This window comes from Petromyzon marinus, unplaced genomic scaffold, assembly GCF_048934315.1.
Source record: "Petromyzon marinus isolate PM22_M1 ecotype Great Lakes invasive population unplaced genomic scaffold, UKy_Petmar_22M1.pri1.0 PM_G_Scaffold_11, whole genome shotgun sequence".
Taxonomy (NCBI): domain Eukaryota; kingdom Metazoa; phylum Chordata; class Hyperoartia; order Petromyzontiformes; family Petromyzontidae; genus Petromyzon; species Petromyzon marinus.
The window spans coordinates 1,436,081-1,461,206 of record NW_027422662.1 but is presented as its reverse complement, the minus strand read 5'-3'; the positions used below and the strand labels follow the sequence as shown (position 1 = coordinate 1,461,206).

The 25,126-nt window shown below is 51.4% G+C and overlaps 1 protein-coding gene across 1 annotated transcript in view; it reads left to right on the top strand.

Annotated features, from left to right (window-relative positions):
* The window catches only part of LOC142908958 (coxsackievirus and adenovirus receptor homolog), an 83,416-nt gene continuing 58,290 nt past the window's right edge, over positions 1 to 25,126 (top strand). Inside the window, exons 1-4 of the mRNA XM_076059640.1 lie at positions 1 to 124; positions 8,094 to 8,221; positions 12,632 to 12,827; positions 22,788 to 22,940. Coding sequence (XP_075915755.1) covers positions 34 to 124; positions 8,094 to 8,221; positions 12,632 to 12,827; positions 22,788 to 22,940 — 568 coding nt within the window. The 5' untranslated portion in view covers positions 1 to 33. The remainder of the gene's footprint in view (positions 125 to 8,093; positions 8,222 to 12,631; positions 12,828 to 22,787; positions 22,941 to 25,126) is intronic.

Genomic DNA, 25,126 nt, shown 5'->3' with positions numbered 1-25,126 from the left:
GTCAGGGCGCGAGAGAGACGAGGAGAAGACAAGATGGCGGCTATGGCGGTGTCTCGCTCTGCGCTGCTGCTGCCGCTGCTGCTGCCGCTGCTGCTGCTGCAGGTGACTGCGATCGCTATGAGCGGTGAGTCGGCGGCTGTCTCGCTGGTCGTGCCGTCTTATTGGCGAGGCTTTGTGTTTGTGTGTGTGTTTGTTTGGGTAAGTTTGTTCTGTTTTCCCAAGTGCACCTAGCCTGGCACGAGCGGCGTTGATAACGGTGGTGGGCGGGGGCGGTGCGGGCGGTGCGGATCTGTGAGGGGGTGTTCGATGTCTCAAAGTGAACCTAGCCTGGCACACGAGGCTGGTGCGGTAACGGGGAGCGGTGGCGCAGTGGTTAGCGACTGGGTTGAACGTCGCCACTGGGGGGGGGAGGGAGGGAGACAAAGGCGGCCGGGCGTGGTGCTGTGTCACATGTTGTAGCAGCTGCTGCTGCTGACTCGCTAGCAGCACTTGCCCCTACAGCCTGTTGAAGGCTACACGGGGGAGCTTTGTCTTTCCTGGACACAGTCTCCCTCGCGTGTCAGACCTTCATCATAGGTGACACTTCATAGGTGACACTTCATAGGTGACACTTCATAGGTGACACTTCATAGGTGACACGTCATAGGTGACACTTCATAGGTGACACTTCATAGGTGACACTTCATAGGTTATACTTCATAGGTGACACTTCATAGGTGACACTTCATAGGTTATACTTCATAGGTGACACTTCATAGGTGATACTCATAGGTGACACTTCATAGGTGACACGTCATAGGTGACACTTTATAGGTGACACTTCATAGGTGACACTCATAGGTGACGCTTCATAGGTGACACTTCATAGGTGACACTTCATAGGTGACACTTCATAGGTGACACTTCATAGGTGATACCACAGGTGATACTTCATAGGTGATACTTCATAGGTGACACTTCATAGGTGATACTTCATAGGTGACACTTCATAGGTGATACTTCATAGGTGACACTTCATAGGTGATACTTCATAGGTGACACTTCATAGGTGATACTTCATAGGTGATACTTCATAGGTGACACTTCATAGTTGACACTTCATAGGTGATACTTCATAGGTGATACTTCATAGGTGACACTTCATAGGTGACACTTCATAGGTGATACTTCATAGGTGATACTTCATAGGTGACACTTCATAGGTGACACTTCATAGGTGACACGTCATAGGTGACACTTTATAGGTGACACTTCATAGGTGACACTTCATAGGTGACACTCATAGGTGACGCTTCATAGGTGACACTTCATAGGTGACACTTCATAGGTGACACTTCATAGGTGACACTTCATAGGTGATACCACAGGTGATACTTCATAGGTGATACTTCATAGGTGACACTTCATAGGTGATACTTCATAGGTGACACTTCATAGGTGATACTTCATAGGTGACACTTCATAGGTGATACTTCATAGGTGACACTTCATAGGTGATACTTCATAGGTGATACTTCATAGGTGACACTTCATAGTTGACACTTCATAGGTGATACTTCATAGGTGATACTTCATAGGTGACACTTCATAGGTGACACTTCATAGGTGATACTTCATAGGTGATACTTCATAGGTGACACTTCATAGGTGACACTTCATAGGTGATACTTCATAGGTGATACTTCATAGGTGACACTTCATAGGTGACACTTCATAGGTGATACATCATAGGTGATACTTCATAGGTGACACTTCATAGGTGACACTTCATAGGTGACACTTCATAGGTGACACTTCATAGGTGATACTCATAGGTGACACGTCATAGGTGACACGTCATAGGTGACACTTCATAGGTGACACTTCATAGGTGACACTTCATAGGTGACACTTCATAGGTTATACTTCATAGGTGACACTTCATAGGTGATACTCATAGGTGACACGTCATAGGTGACACGTCATAGGTGACACTTCATAGGTGACACTTCATAGGTGACACTTCATAGGTTATACTTCATAGGTGACACTTCATAGGTGACACTTCATAGGTTATACTTCATAGGTGACACTTCATAGGTGATACTCATAGGTGACACTTCATAGGTGACACGTCATAGGTGACACTTCATAGGTGACACTTCATAGGTGATACTTCATAGGTGACACTTCATAGGTGACACTTCATAGGTGATACTTCATAGGTGATACTTCATAGGTGACACTTCATAGGTGACACTTCATAGGTGACACTTCATAGGTGACACGTCATAGGTGACACTTCATAGGTGACACTTCATAGGTGACACTTCATAGGTTATACTTCATAGGTGACACTTCATAGGTGACACTTCATAGGTTATACTTCATAGGTGACACTTCATAGGTGATACTCATAGGTGACACTTCATAGGTGACACGTCATAGGTGACACTTTATAGGTGACACTTCATAGGTGACACTTCATAGGTGACACTCATAGGTGACGCTTCATAGGTGACACTTCATAGGTGACACTTCATAGGTGACACTTCATAGGTGACACCACAGGTGATACTTCATAGGTGATACTTCATAGGTGACACTTCATAGGTGATACTTCATAGGGGACACTTCATAGGTGATACTTCATAGGTGACACTTCATAGGTGATACTTCATAGGTGACACTTCATAGGTGATACTTCATAGGTGATACTTCATAGGTGACACTTCATAGGTGATACTTCATAGGTGATACTTCATAGGTGATACTTCATAGGTGACACTTCATAGTTGACACTTCATAGGTGATACTTCATAGGTGATACTTCATAGGTGACACTTCATAGGTGACACTTCATAGGTGATACTTCATAGGTGATACTTCATAGGTGACACTTCATAGGTGACAATTCATAGGTGATACATCATAGGTGATACTTCATAGGTGACACTTCATAGGTGACACTTCATAGGTGACACTTCATAGGTGACACTTCATAGGTGATACTCATAGGTGACACGTCATAGGTGACACGTCATAGGTGACACTTCATAGGTGACACTTCATAGGTGACACTTCATAGGTGACACTTCATAGGTTATACTTCATAGGTGACACTTCATAGGTGATACTCATAGGTGACACGTCATAGGTGACACGTCATAGGTGACACTTCATAGGTGACACTTCATAGGTGACACTTCATAGGTTATACTTCATAGGTGACACTTCATAGGTTATACTTCATAGGTGACACTTCATAGGTGACACTTCATAGGTTATACTTCATAGGTGACACTTCATAGGTGATACTCATAGGTGACACTTCATAGGTGACACGTCATAGGTGACACTTTATAGGTGACACTTCATAGGTGACACTTCATAGGTTATACTTCATAGGTGACACTTCATAGGTGACACTTCATAGTTGATACTTCATAGGTGATACTTCATAGGTGACACTTCATAGGTGACACTTCATAGGTGATACTTCATAGGTGACACTTCATAGGTGACACTTCATAGGTGACACTCATAGGTGACGCTTCATAGGTGACACTTCATAGGTGACACTTCATAGGTGACACTTCATAGGTGATACCACAGGTGATACCACAGGTGATACTTCATAGGTGATACTTCATAGGTGACACTTCATAGGTGATACTTCATAGGTGACACTTCATAGGTGATACTTCATAGGTGACACTTCATAGGTGATACTTCATAGGTGATACTTCATAGGTGATACTTCATAGGTGATACTTCATAGGTGATACTTCATAGGTGACACTTCATAGTTGACACTTCATAGGTGATACTTCATAGGTGATACTTCATAGGTGACACTTCATAGGTGACACTTCATAGGTGATACTTCATAGGTGATACTTCATAGGTGACACTTCATAGGTGACACTTCATAGGTGACACGTCATAGGTGACACTTTATAGGTGACACTTCATAGGTGACACTTCATAGGTGACACTCATAGGTGACGCTTCATAGGTGACACTTCATAGGTGACACTTCATAGGTGACACTTCATAGGTGACACTTCATAGGTGATACCACAGGTGATACTTCATAGGTGATACTTCATAGGTGACACTTCATAGGTGATACTTCATAGGTGACACTTCATAGGTGATACTTCATAGGTGACACTTCATAGGTGATACTTCATAGGTGACACTTCATAGGTGATACTTCATAGGTGATACTTCATAGGTGACACTTCATAGTTGACACTTCATAGGTGATACTTCATAGGTGATACTTCATAGGTGACACTTCATAGGTGACACTTCATAGGTGATACTTCATAGGTGATACTTCATAGGTGACACTTCATAGGTGACACTTCATAGGTGATACTTCATAGGTGATACTTCATAGGTGACACTTCATAGGTGACACTTCATAGGTGATACATCATAGGTGATACTTCATAGGTGACACTTCATAGGTGACACTTCATAGGTGACACTTCATAGGTGATACTCATAGGTGACACGTCATAGGTGACACGTCATAGGTGACACTTCATAGGTGACACTTCATAGGTGACACTTCATAGGTGACACTTCATAGGTTATACTTCATAGGTGACACTTCATAGGTGATACTCATAGGTGACACGTCATAGGTGACACGTCATAGGTGACACTTCATAGGTGACACTTCATAGGTTATACTTCATAGGTGACACTTCATAGGTGACACTTCATAGGTTATACTTCATAGGTGACACTTCATAGGTGATACTCATAGGTGACACTTCATAGGTGACACGTCATAGGTGACACTTCATAGGTGACACTTCATAGGTGATACTTCATAGGTGACACTTCATAGGTGACACTTCATAGGTGATACTTCATAGGTGATACTTCATAGGTGACACTTCATAGGTGACACTTCATAGGTGACACTTCATAGGTGACACGTCATAGGTGACACTTCATAGGTGACACTTCATAGGTGACACTTCATAGGTTATACTTCATAGGTGACACTTCATAGGTGACACTTCATAGGTTATACTTCATAGGTGACACTTCATAGGTGATACTCATAGGTGACACTTCATAGGTGACACGTCATAGGTGACACTTTATAGGTGACACTTCATAGGTGACACTTCATAGGTGACACTCATAGGTGACGCTTCATAGGTGACACTTCATAGGTGACACTTCATAGGTGACACTTCATAGGTGACACCACAGGTGATACTTCATAGGTGATACTTCATAGGTGACACTTCATAGGTGATACTTCATAGGGGACACTTCATAGGTGATACTTCATAGGTGACACTTCATAGGTGATACTTCATAGGTGACACTTCATAGGTGATACTTCATAGGTGATACTTCATAGGTGACACTTCATAGGTGATACTTCATAGGTGATACTTCATAGGTGATACTTCATAGGTGACACTTCATAGTTGACACTTCATAGGTGATACTTCATAGGTGATACTTCATAGGTGACACTTCATAGGTGACACTTCATAGGTGATACTTCATAGGTGATACTTCATAGGTGACACTTCATAGGTGACAATTCATAGGTGATACATCATAGGTGATACTTCATAGGTGACACTTCATAGGTGACACTTCATAGGTGACACTTCATAGGTGACACTTCATAGGTGATACTCATAGGTGACACGTCATAGGTGACACGTCATAGGTGACACTTCATAGGTGACACTTCATAGGTGACACTTCATAGGTGACACTTCATAGGTTATACTTCATAGGTGACACTTCATAGGTGATACTCATAGGTGACACGTCATAGGTGACACGTCATAGGTGACACTTCATAGGTGACACTTCATAGGTGACACTTCATAGGTTATACTTCATAGGTGACACTTCATAGGTTATACTTCATAGGTGACACTTCATAGGTGACACTTCATAGGTTATACTTCATAGGTGACACTTCATAGGTGATACTCATAGGTGACACTTCATAGGTGACACGTCATAGGTGACACTTTATAGGTGACACTTCATAGGTGACACTTCATAGGTTATACTTCATAGGTGACACTTCATAGGTGACACTTCATAGTTGATACTTCATAGGTGATACTTCATAGGTGACACTTCATAGGTGACACTTCATAGGTGATACTTCATAGGTGACACTTCATAGGTGACACTTCATAGGTGACACTCATAGGTGACGCTTCATAGGTGACACTTCATAGGTGACACTTCATAGGTGACACTTCATAGGTGATACCACAGGTGATACCACAGGTGATACTTCATAGGTGATACTTCATAGGTGACACTTCATAGGTGATACTTCATAGGTGACACTTCATAGGTGATACTTCATAGGTGACACTTCATAGGTGATACTTCATAGGTGATACTTCATAGGTGATACTTCATAGGTGACACTTCATAGGTGACACTTCATAGGTGATACTTCATAGGTGACACTTCATAGGTGACACTTCATAGGTGACACTCATAGGTGACGCTTCATAGGTGATACTCATAGGTGACACTTCATAGGTGACACTTCATAGGTGACACTTCATAGGTGACACTTCATAGGTGACACTTCATAGGTGACGCTTCATAGGTGACACTTCATAGGTGACACTTCATAGGTGACACTTCATAGGTGATACTCATAGGTGACACTTCATAGGTGACGCTTCATAGGTGACACTTCATAGGTGACACTTCATAGGTGACACTTCATAGGTGACACTTCATAGGTGATACTTCAATGTGTGATGTCCACTTCCGCGGGTTCCGTTCCCAGTGAACCACAGAGAGTCACTTGAAGAAGCAGGCAGCTCAGAGGCAGCTCTGTGATGTCCACTTCCGCGGGTTCCGTTCCCAGTGAACCACAGAGAGTCACTTGAAGAAGCAGGCAGCTCAGAGGCAGCTCTGTGTTGTTCATGGCCACCGCGAGGAGGGAGCTTTCGCAACGAGAGTCTAGCCACCACCACCACCACAACAACAATCTGCTTTTAACGTTTAGTTTTTTTGTCCTTCCCCCGCACTTCCAATTCGCACGGTTGGCTACGTTACGGTTGTGCGAAAGAAGTTCAGCGTGCATATAGACGTACCCCTCCGCCCAGGAGTGGGTCACCTTAGCTGATTTTGTTTCAAGCGGGTGAAAACGCAAGAGGCCACGATAAAATCTTATCGGTCCCCGTGTAATTCTCTGGGTATGGGTCTCTGTGTGAGTCTGCGGGTATCTGTGTGAGTCTACGGGTCTCTGTGTGAGTCTATGGGTCTCTGTGTGAGTCTACGGGCATCTGTGTGAGTCTACGGGTATCTGTGTGAGTCTACGTGTCTCTGTTTGAGTCTACGGGTCTCTGTGTGAGTCTACGGTTCTCTGTATGAATCTACGGGTATCTGTGTAAAGTCTATGGCTCTCTGTGAGTCTTTGGGTCTCCGTGTGAGTCTATGGGTCTCTGTGTGAGTCTACGGGCATCTGTGTGAGTCTACGGGTCTCTGTGTGAGTCTACGGGTCTCTGTGTGAGTCTACGGGTATCTGTGTGAGTCTACGGGTCTCTGTGTGAGTCTACGGGTCTCTGTGTGAGTCTACGGGTCTCAGTGTGAGTCTACGGGTCTCTGTGTGAGTCTATGGGTCTATGTGTGAGTCTACGGGTCTCTGTGTGAGTCTACGGGTCTCTGTGTGAGTCTACGGGTATCTGTGTGAGTCTACGGGTGTCTGTGAGTCTATGGGTATATGTGTGAGTCTACGGGTATCTGTGTAAAGTCTATGGGTCTCTGTGAGTCTATGGGTCTCCGTGTGAGTCTACAGGTCTCTGTGTAAGTCTACGGGTGTCTGTGTGAGTCTACGGGTGTCTGTGTGAGTCTACGGGTATTTGTGTGAGTCTATGGGTCTCTGTGTGAGTCTATGGGTATATGTGTGAGTCTACGGGTATCTGTGTAAAGTCTATGGGTCTCTGTGAGTCTATGGGACTCCGTATGAGTCTACAGGTCTCTGTGTGAGTCTACGGGTCTCTGTGTGAGTCTACTTGAAGATATTACTTCACAACCGTGTCACCACCACCACCACCACCCCCTTTCCCCCCTCTTTGCAGCCGTCTCGTGGATGGAGAAAGTGCAGGGGGAGACGGTGGTGCTGGGCTGCACCTGGACGGGCGACCCCACGGACACCGAGGTCCTGGACGTGGAGTGGTTCCTGCAGATGCCCACTACGAACATCTACGTGAGGAAGAGAGAGGGATACAGAGACGCACATCGCTACTCAGAGATGCCTGTAGCTTCTACTCAGAGACGCCCGTAGCTCCTACTCAGAGACGCCCGTAGCTCCTACTCAGAGACGCCTGTAGCTCCTACTCAGAGACGCCCGTAGCTCCTACTCAGAGACGCCTGTAGCTCCTGCTCAGAGACGCCCGTAGCTCCTACTCAGAGACGCCCGTAGCTGCTACTCAGAGACGCCCGTAGCTCCTACTCAGAGACGCCTGTAGCTCCTACACAGAGACGCCCATAGCTCCTACTCAGAGACGCCTGTAGCTCCTACTCAGAGACGCCTGTAGCTCCTACTCAGAGACGCCCGTAGCTCCTACTCAGAGACGCCCGTAGCTCCTACTCAGAGACGCCCTTAGCTCCTACTCAGAGACGCCTGTAGCTCGTACTCAGAGATGCCTGTAGCTCCTACTCAAAGACGCCTGTAGCTCCTACTCAGAGACGCCCGTAGCTCCTACGCAGAGACTCCCTTGGGCTCCTATTCAGAGACGCCCGTAGCTCCTACTCAGAGACCCCCGTAGCTCCTACTCAGAGACGCCCATCGGACACGCAGAGACGCCTGTAGCTCCTACTCAGAGACTCCCTTGGGCTCCTACTCAGAGACGCCCGTAGCTCCTACGTAGAAGTCCGCAGGCTCCTACACAGGCACCAGCAGGCTCCTACACAGGCACCAGCAGGCTCCTACACAGGCACCAGCAGGCTCCTACACAGACACCAGTAGGCTCCTACACAGACACCAGCAGGCTCCTACACAGACACCAGCAGGCTCCTACACAGACACCAGCAGGCTCCTACACACACACCAGCAGGCTCCTACACAGACACCAGCAGGCTCCTACACAGGCACCAACAGGCTCCTACACACGCACCAGCAGGCTCCTACACAGACACCAACAGGCTCCTACACAGGCACCAACAGGCTCCTACACAGGCACCAGCAGGCTCCTACACAGGCACCAGCAGGCTCCTACACACACACCAGCAGGCTCCTACACAGACACCAGCAGGCTCCTACACAGGCACCAACAGGCTCCTACACAGGCACCAGCAGGCTCCTACACAGGCACCAGCAGGCTCCTACACACACACCAGCAGGCTCCTACACAGGCACCAGCAGGCTCCTACACACACACCAGCAGGCTCCTACACAGACACCAGCAGGCTCCTACACAGGCACCAACAGGCTCCTACACACACACCAGCAGGATCCTACACAGACACCAGCAGGCTCCTACACAGACACCAGCAGGCTCCTACACACACACCAGCAGGCTCCTACACAGGCACCAGCAGGCTCCTACACAGACACCAGCAGGCTCCTACACAGGCGCCCGTAGGATCCTACACAGAAGCCGCCCCCACAGGCTCCTACACAGGCACCAGCAGGCTCCTACACAGAAGCCGCCCCCACAGGCTCCTACACAGAAGCCGCCCCCACAGGCTCCTACACAGAAGCCGCCCCCACAGGCTCCTACACAGAAGCCGCCCTCACAGGCTCGTACAGAATCAGAATTCACCTTCTTGGTTCTTTCGGTAAAGTCACCGCCACATAGACTGGAAATAAAATAATGAAATAAAATAATAATAATAATGCGATTCTCACGACGTTTCGGCCACAACACAAGTGGGCCTTCTTCAGGTGAAGAAACAGGGCTATCAAGAAGACGGAACTTGAATGAACGCTGTCAGGCAAGGACCGCGTCTTTTGAAGCTGTGTGGGCGAAGTTGAATTAGCATGTTACCAGCCTCACCTCCGGAGAGGGAGGTGGGATGGTAACATGCTAATTCAACTCTGCCCACACATATTCTTAGCTCTTTCGGTAAAGTCACGTTGAAGGGCAACAATAAAATAATAAAATATATTAAAATAATAAAATATATAAAACAATAAAAAATATTGTTGTTTTATATATATTTTATTATTTTATTGTTTCCCTTCAACGTGACTTTACCGAAAGAGCTAACAATATGAATCACTGCAGTCATGAAAGCTTTAAATCAAAATTCCGTCCACACAGCTTCAAAAGACGTGGTCCTTGCTTAACAGCGTTCATTCAAGCTCCGTCTTCTTGATAGCCCTGTTTCTTCACCTGAAGAAGGCCACTTGTGTTGTGGCCGAAACATCGTGAGAATTGCATTATTACTTGACTTCATTATTTTATTTCCAGTCTACGTGGCGGTGACTTTACCGAAAGAACCAAGAATGTGAATCCCTGCAGTCACGAAAGCTTTAAATCGAAACAGAATCGGAATATGTATATACACTGCAGGAGGAATCCGATGAGCTGTAAAGCTCTTTGTTCACAGATGGGGTGGGTCAGAACGTTCCAACAACAAACGGCTACAAGAACACGTGTCAGGAGTGCAACGTATAGGAAAACAAATCAATTGAACAGTATAAAAATAAATGTAAATTTAAACCTGGTAAAGCCCACTGAACTATAGGGTCTTATTCTTGGTTCTTTCGGTAAAGTCACCGCCACGTAGAAGGGAAACAATAAAATAATAAAAATATAAAACAATAAAATTCTCACGACGTTTCAACTGCAACACAAGAAGCAATCATCGTCAGGTGTGAAAACCACAGCAAGAACAATTTGAATAAAAATGGCGGGTTTTTTTTAACGTCAGCACCACGGAGAGCGATTTGGAAGTTTGTTCAGATGGACGAGTCCATCTATGTTCGGAAAAGAGGAGGGGGGAGACGAAAATAATGGATGCGGTCTGAAAGTCACCGTAAGCGTGAACAATCAATCAAGACCCGAAATGGTTTAGCAAATCCTTCCAACGATTGCTAAGCCCAGAATCCATCTCCTCGGTTGAAATTGTCTCCGTGTTTGTATATGCGGATAGCCTCATGAACGAATCTCTCTTGGTAGCCGTAATCGTGAACAATCAATTAAGACCCCAAATGGTTTATCAAATCCTTCCAACGATTGCTAAGCCCAGAATCCATCTCCTCGGTTGAAATTGTCTCCGTGTTTGTACGTGCGGATAGCCTCATGAACGAAACTCTCTTGGTAACCGTAAGCGTGAACAATCAATTAAGACCCGAAATGGTTTATCAAATCCTTCCAACGATTGCTAAGCCCAGAATCCATCTTCTCGGTTGAAATTGTCTCCGTGTTTGTATATGCGGATAGCCTCATGAACGAATCTCTCTTGGTAACCGTAAGCGTGAACAATCAATTAAGACCCCAAATGGTTTATCAAATCCTTCCAACGATTGCTAAGCCCAGAATCCATCTCCTCGGTTGAAATTGTCTCCGTGTTTGTACGTGCGGATAGCCTCATGAACGAATCTCTCTTGGTAACCGTAAGGGTGAACAAGCAATTAAGACCCCAAATGGTTTATCAAATCCTTCCAATGATTGCTAAGCCCAGAATCCATCTCCTCGGTTGAAATTGTCTCCGTGTTTGTACGTGCGGATAGCCTCATGAACGAATCTCTCTTGGTAACCGTAAGCGTGAACAATCAATTAAGACCCGAAATGGTTTATCAAATCCTTCCAACGATTGCTAAGCCCAGAATCCATCTTCTCGGTTGAAATTGTCTCCGTGTTTGTATATGCGGATAGCCTCATGAACGAATCTCTCTTGGTAACCGTAAGCGTGAACAATCAATTAAGACCCCAAATGGTTTATCAAATCCTTCCAACGATTGCTAAGCCCAGAATCCATCTCCTCGGTTGAAATTGTCTCCGTGTTTGTACGTGCGGATAGCCTCATGAACGAATCTCTCTTGGTAACCGTAAGGGTGAACAAGCAATTAAGACCCCAAATGGTTGATCAAATCCTTCCAATGATTGCTAAGCCCAGAATCCATCTCCTCGGTTGAAATTGTCTCCGTGTTTGTACGTGCGGATAGCCTCATGAACGAATCTCTCTTGGTAACCGTAAGCGTGAACAATCAATTAAGACCCCAAATGGTTTGTCAAATCCTTCCAACGATTGCTAAGCCCAGAATCCATCTCCTCGGTTGAAATTGTCTCCGTGTTTGTACGTGCGGATAGCCTCATGAACGAATCTCTCTTGGTAACCGTAAGGGTGAACAAGCAATTAAGACCCCAAATGGTTTATCAAATCCTTCCAATGATTGCTAAGCCCAGAATCCATCTCCTCGGTTGAAATTGTCTCCGTGTTTGTACGTGCGGATAGCCTCATGAACGAATCTCTCTTGGTAACCGTAAGCGTGAACAATCAATTAAGACCCCAAATGGTTTGTCAAATCCTTCCGACGATTGCTAAGCCCAGAATCCATCTCCTCGGTTGAAATTGTCTCCGTGTAGGTACGTGCGGATAGCCTCACGGCGGCGGCGGTGGCGATGGCGGAGCCCTTTTTGTCCGTCTCCCACCCCCCTGCCCTCAGGTTGCCACGTTCGCCGGGGGCGAGGGGCACATCTACCCGGACTTCGCGTCCCGCGTGCGATTCGCCCGCAACGCGACGCGGAGGGACGCGTCGCTGCAGATCGCCGGGCTGCGGGCGAGCGACGCCGGCGTCTACACGTGCAAGGTGAAGTTCGGCACTTTCATCAAGCTGGAGACCATCAGGCTCACCGTGCTGGGTAACGAACGCACGCACGCGCACACGCACGTACGCACACGCAGGTACGCACTTACACACACGTACACGCACGCACACACACGTACACACACGCATGCACGTACACACACGTATACGCACGCACACGCACGTACACACATGCACGCACACGCACGCACACGCACGTACACACGTACACGCACGCACACGCACGTACACACACGCACGCACACGCACGCACGCACGTACACACGTACACGCACACGCACGTACACGCACGCACGCGCACATGCACGCACGCACACGCACGTACACACATGTACACGCACGCACGTACACACACGCACGCACACACACGCACGTACATGCACACACGCACGTACAACAACAACAACCGCCATTCGCCACTAAGTGGCGGTGACGTCACCACGACGCTTGTGCCAGGCTATGTGCACCCTGAGGCCACGTGAAGTGTCGAACGCCCGCTGGCAGGAGGTCACGGGGCAGACCCAGGTGCCACGGGTCGACTGACTGTGGCAACCTGCTGTGCTTTAGCCACCCGGCGCTCCGCTCGTTGTTGTGAGCGTCGCTCCTCCGCCCTCCGTTGTTGTTGGAGGGTGACTGCCTCCAACTGCCCAGTAGCGTCCTTCACGAGCCTCCTCCACAGAGGCCGATCTTGACACCGCTGGTACCAGTCATCGGCAAGTCCACTCAGCTCCACGTCCTCCTGTACCACATCACTCCATCTCTTCTCTAGCCCGTGCCGTGCCCGCGTAGCCCCCTCAATCCGGCCAAACAAAAGCTGTTTCGGCATGCGGTGGCTGGGCATGCGGGCTACATGACCCAGCCATCGCAGCCTTCCCCGCCGGAGGAGCTCACCGATGGGACCTTGCCCAGATCTTTCAAGGATTTGTGAGCTTCTCACACAATCCATTCTGGTTAAACCCAGGATGGATCGTAGGCAGGCCAGCATAAATGTTTCTAACCGGCGAAGATGTTCCATTAGGGGGGTCCACGTTTCGCAAGCGTAGAGAAGGGAGGGAATGACCGTGGCCGAGAAGACCTGAAGCTTAGTGCGGAGCGACAGACCAGGTAGCTTCCACACAGCGTTACGCAACCGATGAAAAGATATTGCCGCTCGACTGATTCGGAGTGAGACCTCTGCTGTTAAACTGGAGCCAGTCATAAGCACACTGCCCAGGTATGGGAAACTCTCCACTCTCTCCACAACTGCCCCATCACCGATTGGGAGTTTTGGGGGCGGAGTGTCCGATGGTACAAAATACCCAGGCAGGTGCTTAGTTTTGGTGGGGCTGATGGTAAGGCCCCACCTCTTAGTGGCACGCTCCAGTCTCAGCAGCAGCGTTTCCAACTCCTCCTCTGAATGAGCAGTTATTACCAAATCATCAGCATACATAACATGGTTGAGCAATAGGGAGCCATCCCTTGACCGCACCCGGGCGTCGATCAGCCTCCCATTATATCTGTACCATATGGAGATTCCCCCGGTACAGCTATTGAAGGCTTCACGAACTACGTGGTCAAAGTAGATGTTAAATAATGTGGGAGCCAGAGGACATCCCTGTCACACCCCAAGGTTAACAGGGAATGGCTCTGACTCCCGGCCACGTAGTTTTACCCGGGCCCGCTCACCATCATGAAGGTCCTTAATGATCGTGAGCAGAGGGTCAGGTACTCCAAAAGCACGAAGAACAACCCAGAGCCCAGGCCTACTGATGGTATCATAGGCCTTGACCAGGTCAATAAAGCAGAGATGTAGGTCTTGTTGGAATTCCCTACACCTCTGCTGTAGCAGACGGACAGAAAATATGGCATCTGTGCAGGACCGCCCTTTCCTGAAACCGCATTGGGGCTCCGCAAGCCTCTCCTCAGCATGCCTGGCAAGGCGATGTTGAATAATCCTTGCCAGGACCTTTCCCGGCACACTGAGGAGTGAGATGCCCCTGTAGTTGTTACAGTCTGTGCGGTCCCCCTTCTTAAAAAGGGGGACCACCAGGGCATCCTTCCAATCCTGCGGAACCCATCCAGTGGTCCAGACTGTTGTTATGATGTCATATAGGGCAGTCTGTGCACAAACGCCGCCCTCCCTCAGCATTTCGCTTGGGAGATCATCTCTGCCCGCTGCCTTTTCTGGTCTCAGACTCCGGATCGCCTTCAGTACTTCCTCAACATATGGCACCTCAGCCAGCCACTCACAGGGGGTGACTTCTTCCAATATTTGAGGCACCGCAGCCTCAGCAGGGTCATCCTCACTTTGTGCCACGATGTTTTCCTGGCTGAGGGATTTTCCCTCCCCCAGGACCTCACAGAAATGCTCAGAAAACCTGCAAACCTGTTTCTGGGGGTCGGAGATTGGGTCACCGTTTTTTCCCCTAATGATGGTAATAGGTGTGGCGCTGCAAATTACTTTTTTGATGGAGTTAAATAGAGATTTGTGATCACGGGCCACTGAGGCAGACTCAATCTCCTCAGCAACCCGCGACTACCACCCATCCTTGCAGCGCCTCACGGCTCTCCGAACCTCCGAGCGAAGGCTGCGGTAAGCCTCCACATTCTCTGACGTGGGATTCTGTAGCCGATGACAGTGGGCCTGTCGCTTTTTCTCAACCATCCTGAACACCTCCTCTGTCAGCCAGGGTCTATGGGGAGGTCTGGACCGCGTACCCAAAGCAGCCATTGCAGCTGCATGAGTCACAGTCCTAAACCTCGCCCATTTACCCTCGACATCAGGAGGAGTGGAGGACGATGCCAATCCCAGCCGCAAGCGATGATGAAATTCTCGCTTGCAACTTTCATCAGATAACTGAGACCAGGCCACTTTAGGTTGGAATGGGGTCCTGGGTATACACCCACCACCGGAGTGGAAGAATGGCAGGCACATCTTACAGATGACTAGTCGATGGTCAGAGGGCAGATCAGCTCCACGGTAGGTCCTGGTGTCAAGGACATGGGCTCGCATCCGCTGGTCCGTCACTATGTAGTCCAGCAGATGTTCTTGCTTGGACCCGGCATGCATCCATGATGTTGTGTGGATGCGCCTATGCCGGAACAGCGTGTTGGTAATTACAAGCCCATGGGCTGCACAAAAATCTAGCAGCCTCCTACCGTTGTTATTGAGCTGATCTGGCCCATGCCCTCCAATCACTCCAGACCAGGTGCCAGTATCATGACCAACTCGGGCATTGAAGTCACCCAGCATGTTAACTCTATCCCGAGGGGCCACTTTAGCCAGCACCTGTGACAGGAGGTCATAGAAGGCATCTGACTCATCAGCTTTGCCTGCATCCCTCCACGGATGTTCATCTTTGGTGGGGGCATAAGTAACAACGACCACCATTCCTCGCCTCCGGTTGATGGGAAGGCGAGCCCAAAGTAGCCTGCGACTTACAGCTTCTCACACCTCACCGCTACGCTCCCACGCCCCCTCATTCTTTTGTTCAAAAGAAGAGCCACACCCTGTTGTTTGGCAGTCTGCTGCCCCGAGTAGAGGACGGTCCACCCCTCATGGTGGCAGGAGCCAGAGCCGGTCCACCGGACCTCCTGAATGCCACACAGATCCAGGCGGTACCGTTCCAGCTCCCGACAGAGGAGTGGCAGCCTCTCCTCCGCAGTGAGCGTTCGAACATTCCACGTGGCCACCCGTAGTGGCTTTTCGTTGTTTCTGGAGGAGCCCCGAGGGTAGATATTCAATCTCCTGGCTCCGCCAATTGGGGTTTGGCCAGGAGACGTCATAGACGCCTGGTCCTCCGGGGCCTCCGGCACAAGCTTATTAGTTACATATTTCAGTTTAACTCGTGGTTTAGTGGTAATTAATTGAAGGTGGAGGGGTTACCAGCCCCTCGCACCCGTACACACACGTACACACACGCACGTACACACACACACGTACACGCGCGCACACGCACGTACACGCACGTGCACGCACGCACACACATGCACGTACACGCATGTACACGCACGCACATGCACGCACGCACACGCACGTACACACACGTACACACATGCACGTACACACACGCACACACGCACGTACACGCACGTACACGCACTTGCACGCACGTACGCACGTACACGCACACATGTAGACATACGTGCACGCACGCACACACACGTGTGCGTGCGTGTACGTGTGGGTCTCTGTGGGTCTGGGTGTCTGTGGGTGTCTACGAGTGTACGTGTGCACGTTGAACTTGTTTCGCGCCGTAAAGTAGCCAACCGTGCTGTGGGTCTCTGTGGGTGTCTCTGTGTCTGTGGGTCTCTGTTGGTCTCTGTGGGTCTCTGTGTCTGCGGGTCTCTGTGGGTCTCTGTGAGTCTCTGTGAGTGTCTCTGTGTCTGTGGGTCTCTGTGGGTCTCTGTGGGTCTCTGTGTCTGCGGGTCTCTGTGGGTCTCTGTGGGTCTCTGTGTCTGCGGGTCTCTGTGGGTCTCTGTGGGTCTCTGTGGGTCTCTGTGGGTCTCTGTGAGTGTCTCTGTGAGTCTCTGTGGGTCTCTGTGGGTCTCTGTGGGTCTCTGTGGGTGTCTCTGTGTCTGTGGGTCTCTGTGAGTGTCTCTGTGTCTGCGGGTCTCTGTGGGTCTCTGTGAGTCTCTGTGGGTCTCTGTGGGTCTTTGTGGGTGTCTCTGTGTCTGCGAGTCTCTATGGGTCTCTGTGGGTCTCTGTGGGTCTCTGTGGGTTTCTCTGTGTCTGTGGGTCTCTGTGGGTCTCTGTGGGTGTCTCTGTGTCTGCGGGTGTCTGTGGGTCTCTGTGGGTCTCTGTGGGTCTCTGTGAGTGTCTCTGTGCGGGTCTCTGTGAGTCTCTGTGGGTCTCTCTGGGTCTCTGTGTCTGTGGGTGTCTGGGTCTCTGTGAGTGTCTCTGTGTCTGCGGGTCTCTGTGGGTCTGGGTGTCTGTGGGTCTCTGTGGGTCTCTGTGGGTCTGGGTGTCTGTGGGTCTCTGTGGGTCTCTATGGGTGTCTCTGTGTCTACACGTCTGTGTGGTTCTCTGTGAGTCTCTGTGGGTCTCTGCGGGTCTCTGTGGGTCTCTGTGGGTGTCTCTGTGTCTGCGGGTCTCTGTGGGTCTCTGTGAGTCTCTGTGTCTGCGGGTCTCTGTGGGTCTGGGCGTCTGTGGGTCTCTGTGGGTCTCTGGGTGTCTCTGGGTCTCTGTGGGTCTCTGTGGGTCTGGGTGTCTGTGGGTCTCTGTGGGTCTCTGTGGGTCTCTGTGTCTGCGGGTCTCTGTGTCTCTGTGAGTCTCTGTGGGTCTCTGTGTCTGCGGGTCTCTGTGGGTCTCTGTTGGTCTGGGTGTCTGTGGGTCTCTGTGGGTGTCTCTGTGTCTGTGGGTCTCTGTGGGTCTGGGTGTCTGTGGGTCTCTGCAGGTCTCTGTGGGTGTCTCTGTGTCTGCGGGTCTCTGGGTCTTTGTGGGTGTCTGTGGGTCTCTGTGAGTCTCTGTGAGTGTCTCTGTGTCTGTGGGTCTCTGTGAGTCTCTGTGAGTGTCTCTGTGTCTGCGGGTCTCTGTGGGTCTCTGTGGATCTCTGTGTCTGTGGGTCTCTGGGTCTCTGTGAGTGTCTCTGTGTCTGCGGGTCTCTGTGGGTCTGGGTGTCTGTGGGTCTCTGTGGGTCTCTGTGGGTCTGGGTGTCTGTGGGTCTCTGTGCGTCTCTATGGGTGTCTCTGTGTCTGCACGTCTCTGTGGGTCTCTGTGAGTCTCTGTGGGTGTCTCTGTGTCTGCGGGTCTCTGTGGGTCTCTGTGAGTCTCTGTGTCTGCGGGTCTCTGTGGGTCTGGGCGTCTGTGGGTCTCTGTGGGTCTCTGTGGGTCTGGGTGTCTGTGGGTCTCTGTGGGTCTCTGTGGGTCTCTGTGTCTGCGGGTCTCTGGGTCTCTGTGAGTCTCTGTGGGTCTCTGTGGGTGTCTCTGTGTCTGCAGGTCTCTGTGGGTCTCTGTGGGTCTGGGTGTCTGTGGGTCTCTGTGGGTGTCTCTGTGTCTGTGGGTCTCTGTGGGTCTGGGTGTCTGTGGGTCTCTGCAGGTCTCTGTGGGTGTCTCTGTGTCTGCGGGTCTCTGGGTCTTTGTGGGTGTCTGTGGGTCTCTGTGAGTCTCTGTGAGTGTCTCTGTGTCTGTGGGTCTCTGTGAGTCTCTGTGAGTGTCTCTGTGTCTGCGGGTCTCTGTGGGTCTCTGTGGATCTCTGTGTCTGTGGGTCTCTGGGTCTCTGTGAGTGTCTCTGTGTCTGCGGGTCTCTGTGGGTCTCTGTGGGTCTCTGTGGGTCTCTGTGAGTGTCTCTGTGTCTGCGGGTCTCTGTGAGTCTCTGTGGGTCTCTCTGGGTCTCTGTGTCTGTGGGTCTCTGGGTCTCTGTGAGTCTCTCTGTGTCTGCGGGTCTCTGTGGGTCTGGGTGTCTGTGGGTCTCTGTGGGTCTCTGTGGGTCTGGGTGTCTGTGGGTCTCTGTGCGTCTCTATGGGTGTCTCTGTGTCTGCACGTCTCTGTGGGTCTCTGTGAGTCTCTGTGGGTGTCTCTGTGTCTGCGGGTCTCTGTGGGTCTCTGTGAGTCTCTGTGTCTGCGGGTCTCTGTGGGTCTGGGCGTCTGTGGGTCTCTGTGGGTCTCTGTGGGTCTGGGTGTCTGTGGGTCTCTGTGGGTCTCTGTGGGTCTCTGTGTCTGCGGGTCTCTGGGTCTCTGTGAGTCTCTGTGGGTCTCTGTGGGTGTCTCTGTGTCTGCGGGTCTCTGTGGGTCTCTGTGGGTCTGGGTGTCTGTGGGTCTCTGTGGGTGTCTCTGTGTCTGTGGGTCTCTGTGGGTCTGGGTGTCTGTGGGTCTCTGCAGGTCTCTGTGGGTGTCTCTGTGTCTGCGGGTCTCTGGGTCTCTGTGGGTGTCTGTGTGTCTGCGGGTCTCTGGGTCTCTGTGGGTGTCTCTGTGTCTGCAGGTCTCTGTGGGTCTCTGTGGGTCTCTGTGGGTCTCTGTGAGTGTCTCTGTGTCTGCGGGTCTCTGTGAGTCTCTGTGGGTCTCTCTGGGTCTCTGTGTCTGTGAGTCTCTGGGTCTCTGTGAGTCTCTCTGTGTCTGCGGGTCTCTGTGGGTCTCTGTGAGTCTCTGTGTCTGCGTGTCTCTGTGGGTCTGGGCGTCTGTGGGTCTCTGTGGGTCTCTGGGTGTCTGTGGGTCTCTGTGGTTCTCTGTGGGTCTGGTTGTCTGTGGGTCTCTGTGGGTCTCTGTGGGTCTCTGTGGGTCTGGTTGTCTGTGGGTCTCTGTGGGTCTCTGTGGGTCTCTGTGGGTCTGGTTGTCTGCGGGTCTCTGTGGGTCTGGGCGTCTGTGGGTCTCTGTGGGTCTCTGGGTGTCTGTGGGTCTCTGTGGGTCTGGGTGTCTGTGGGTCTCTGTGGGTCTCTGTGGGTCTCTGTGTCTGCGGGTCTCTGGGTCTCTGTGAGTCTCTGTGGGTCTCTGTGTCTGCGGGTCTCTGTAGGTCTCTGTTGGTCTGGGTGTCTGTGGGTCTCTGTGGGTGTCTCTGTGTCTGTGGGTCTCTGTGGGTCTGGGTGTCTGTGGGTCTCTGTGGGTGTCTCTGTGTCTGTGGGTCTCTGTGGGTCTGGGTGTCTGTGGGTCTCTGCAGGTCTCTGTGGGTGTCTCTGTGTCTGCGGGTCTCTGGGTCTTTGTGGGTGTCTGTGGGTCTCTGTGAGTCTCTGTGAGTGTCTCTGTGTCTGTGGGTCTCTGTGAGTCTCTGTGAGTGTCTCTGTGTCTGCGGGTCTCTGTGGGTCTCTGTGGATCTCTGTGTCTGTGGGTCTCTGGGTCTCTGTGAGTGTCTCTGTGTCTGCGGGTCTCTGTGGGTCTGGGTGTCTGTGGGTCTCTGTGGGTCTCTGTGGGTCTGGGTGTCTGTGGGTCTCTGTGCGTCTCTATGGGTGTCTCTGTGTCTGCACGTCTCTGTGGGTCTCTGTGAGTCTCTGTGGGTGTCTCTGTGTCTGCGGGTCTCTGTGGGTCTCTGTGAGTCTCTGTGTCTGCGGGTCTCTGTGGGTCTGGGCGTCTGTGGGTCTCTGTGGGTCTCTGTGGGTCTGGGTGTCTGTGGGTCTCTGTGGGTCTCTGTGGGTCTCTGTGTCTGCGGGTCTCTGGGTCTCTGTGAGTCTCTGTGGGTCTCTGTGGGTGTCTCTGTGTCTGCGGGTCTCTGTGGGTCTCTGTGGGTCTGGGTGTCTGTGGGTCTCTGTGGGTGTCTCTGTGTCTGTGGGTCTCTGTGGGTCTGGGTGTCTGTGGGTCTCTGCAGGTCTCTGTGGGTGTCTCTGTGTCTGCGGGTCTCTGGGTCTCTGTGGGTGTCTGTGTGTCTGCGGGTCTCTGGGTCTCTGTGGGTGTCTCTGTGTCTGCAGGTCTCTGTGGGTCTCTGTGGGTCTCTGTGAGTGTCTCTGTGTCTGCGGGTCTCTGTGAGTCTCTGTGGGTCTCTCTGGGTCTCTGTGTCTGTGGGTCTCTGGGTCTCTGTGAGTCTCTCTGTGTCTGCGGGTCTCTGTGGGTCTCTGTGAGTCTCTGTGTCTGCGGGTCTCTGTGGGTCTGGGCGTCTGTGGGTCTCTGTGGGTCTCTGGGTGTCTGTGGGTCTCTGTGGTTCTCTGTGGGTCTGGTTGTCTGTGGGTCTCTGTGGGTCTCTGTGGGTCTCTGTGTCTGCGGGTCTCTGTGGGTCTGGGCGTCTGTGGGTCTCTGTGGGTCTCTGGGTGTCTGTGGGTCTCTGTGGGTCTGGGTGTCTGTGGGTCTCTGTGGGTCTCTGTGGGTCTCTGTGTCTGCGGGTCTCTGGGTCTCTGTGAGTCTCTGTGGGTCTCTGTGTCTGCGGGTCTCTGTGGGTCTCTGTTGGTCTGGGTGTCTGTGGGTCTCTGTGGGTGTCTCTGTGTCTGTGGGTCTCTGTGGGTCTGGGTGTCTGTGGGTCTCTGCAGGTCTCTGTGGGTGTCTCTGTGTCTGCGGGTCTCTGGGTCTTTGTGGGTGTCTGTGGGTCTCTGTGAGTCTCTGTGAGTGTCTCTGTGTCTGTGGGTCTCTGTGAGTCTCTGTGAGTGTCTCTGTGTCTGCGGGTCTCTGTGGGTCTCTGTGGGTCTCTGTGGGTCTCTGTGTCTGTGGGTCTCTGGGTCTCTGTGAGTGTCTCTGTGTCTGCGGGTCTCTGTGGGTCTGGGTGTCTGTGGGTCTCTGTGGGTCTCTGTGGGTCTGGGTGTCTGTGGGTCTCTGTGGGTCTCTATGGGTGTCTCTGTGTCTGCACGTCTCTGTGGGTCTCTGTGAGTCTCTGTGGGTGTCTCTGTGTCTGCGGGTCTCTGTGGGTCTCTGTGAGTCTTTGTGTCTGCGGGTCTCTGTGGGTCTGGGCGTCTGTGGGTCTCTGTGGGTCTCTGTGGGTCTGGGTGTCTGTGGGTCTCTGTGGGTCTCTGTGGGTCTGGGTGTCTGTGGGTCTCTGTGGGTCTCTGTGGGTCTCTGTGTCTGCGGGTCTCTGGGTCTCTGTGAGTCTCTGTGGGTCTCTGTGGGTGTCTCTGTGTCTGCGGGTCTCTGTGGGTCTCTGTGGGTCTGGGTGTCTGTGGGTCTCTGTGGGTGTCTCTGTGTCTGTGGGTCTCTGTGGGTCTGGGTGTCTGTGGGTCTCTGTGAGTCTCTGTGAGTGTCTCTGTGTCTCTGTGTCTGTGGGTCTTTGTGAGTCTCTGTGAGTGTCTCTGTGTCTGCGGGTCTCTGTGGGTCTCTGTGAGTCTCTGTGGGTCTCTGTGGGTCTCTGTGGGTGTCTCTGTGGGTCTCTGTGAGTGTCTCTGTGTCTGTGGGTCTCTGTGGGTGTCTGTGGGTCTCTGTGAGTCTCTGTGGGTCTCTGTGAGTGTCTCTGTGGGTCTCTGTGGGTGTCTCTGTGTCTGCGGCTCTCTGTGGGTGCCCGTGGGTGTCTGGGTGCCCGTGGGTGTCTACGAGTGTTACGTGCGCACGTTGATCTTGTTTCGTCACGTGGCCACAGGCGCCAAACGGAGCGCAACAGAGAGGACTTGGGCCTGTTGTGAGCCCTTTCTCCTGCTGCCCCACCCCCACCCCCCACTGTCCCACCTGGCACAGTGAAGCCGTCCCAGCCCAGCTGCGTGGTGAACGGTTCGCTGCAGCAGGGCGAGGAGCTGTCGCTGCAGTGCCTGTCCACGGAGGGGACGTCGCCCATCAGATATCGGTGGAGCAAGGCCGGCGGGGAGGAGGGTCCCTCACCGTCCGTGCTGGGTGGGTGGCACCTCAGACGGCGCGAGGAACGTGACGAGGACGATGACGACGATGACGACGATGACGACGATGATGACTATGATGATGATGATGAGACCCACAGACTCAACACACATAGAGACCCATAGACTCACCACACAGAGACCCATAGACTCACCACACAGAGAGTCCCACAGACTCACCACACAGAGACCCATAGACTCACCACACACAGAGACCCATAGCCTCACCACACACAGAGACCCACAGACTCACCACACACAGAGACTCATAGACTCACCACACACAGAGACCCATAGACTCACCACACACAGAGACCCATAGACTCACCACACACAGAGACCCATAGACTCACCACACACAGAGACCCATAGACTCACCACACACAGAGACCCATAGTCTCACCACACACAGAGACCCATAGACTCACCACACACAGAGACCCATAGCCTCACCACACACAGAGACTCATAGAATCATCACACAGAGACTCATAGACTCATCACCACACAGAGACTCATAGACTCAGCACACACAGATACTCATAGACTCACCACACAGAGACCCATAGACTCACCACACAGAGACCCATAGACTCACCACACAGAGCCCCATAGACTCACCACACAGAGACCCATAGACTCACCACACAGAGACCCACAGACTCACCACACACAGAGACCCACAGACTCACCACACAGAGACCCATAGACTCACCACACAGAGACCCATAAACTCATCACACAGAGACCCATAGACTCACCACACACAGAGACCCATAGACTCACCACACAGAGACCCACAGACTCACCACACAGAGACCCACAGACTCACCACACAGAGACCCACAGACTCACCACACACAGAGACCCATAGACTCACCACACACAGAGACCCATAAACTCACCACACACAGAGACCCATAGACTCACCACACAGAGACCCATAGACTCACCACACAGAGACCCATAGACTCACCACACAGAGACCCATAGACTCACCACACAGAGACCCACAGACTCACCACACAGAGACCCACAGACTCACCACACACAGAGACCCATAGACTCACCACACAGAGACCCATAGACTCACCACACAGAGACCCACAGACTCACCACACAGTGACCCATAGAATCATCACACAGAGACCCACAGACTCACCACACAGAGACCCATAGACTCACCACACACAGAGACCCACAGACTCACCACACACAGAGACTCATAGACTCACCACACACAGAGACCCATAGACTCACCACACACAGAGACCCATAGACTCACCACACACAGAGACCCATAGACTCACCACACACAGAGACCCATAGACTCACCACACACAGAGACCCATAGTCTCACCACACACAGAGACCCATAGACTCACCACACACAGAGACCCATAGACTCACCACACACAGAGACTCATAGAATCAGCACACAGAGACTCATAGACTCATCACCACACAGAGACTCATAGACTCAGCACACACAGATACTCATAGACTCACCACACAGAGACCCATAGACTCACCACACAGAGACCCATAGACTCACCACACAGAGCCCCATAGACTCACCACACAGAGACCCATAGACTCACCACACAGAGACCCACAGACTCACCACACACAGAGACCCACAGACTCACCACACAGAGACCCATAGACTCACCACACAGAGACCCATAGACTCATCACACAGAGACCCATAGACTCACCACACACAGAGACCCATAGACTCACCACACAGAGACCCACAGACTCACCACACAGAGACCCACAGACTCACCACACAGAGACCCACAGACTCACCACACACAGAGACCCATAGACTCACCACACACAGAGACCCATAAACTCACCACACACAGAGACCCATAGACTCACCACACAGAGACCCATAGACTCACCACACAGAGACCCATAGACTCACCACACAGAGACCCATAGACTCACCACACAGAGACCCACAGACTCACCACACAGAGACCCACAGACTCACCACACACAGAGACCCATAGACTCACCACACAGAGACCCATAGACTCACCACACAGAGACCCACAGACTCACCACACAGTGACCCATAGAATCATCACACAGAGACCCACAGACTCACCACACAGAGACCCACAGACTCACCACACACAGAGACCCATAGACTCACAAAGAGACCCACAGACT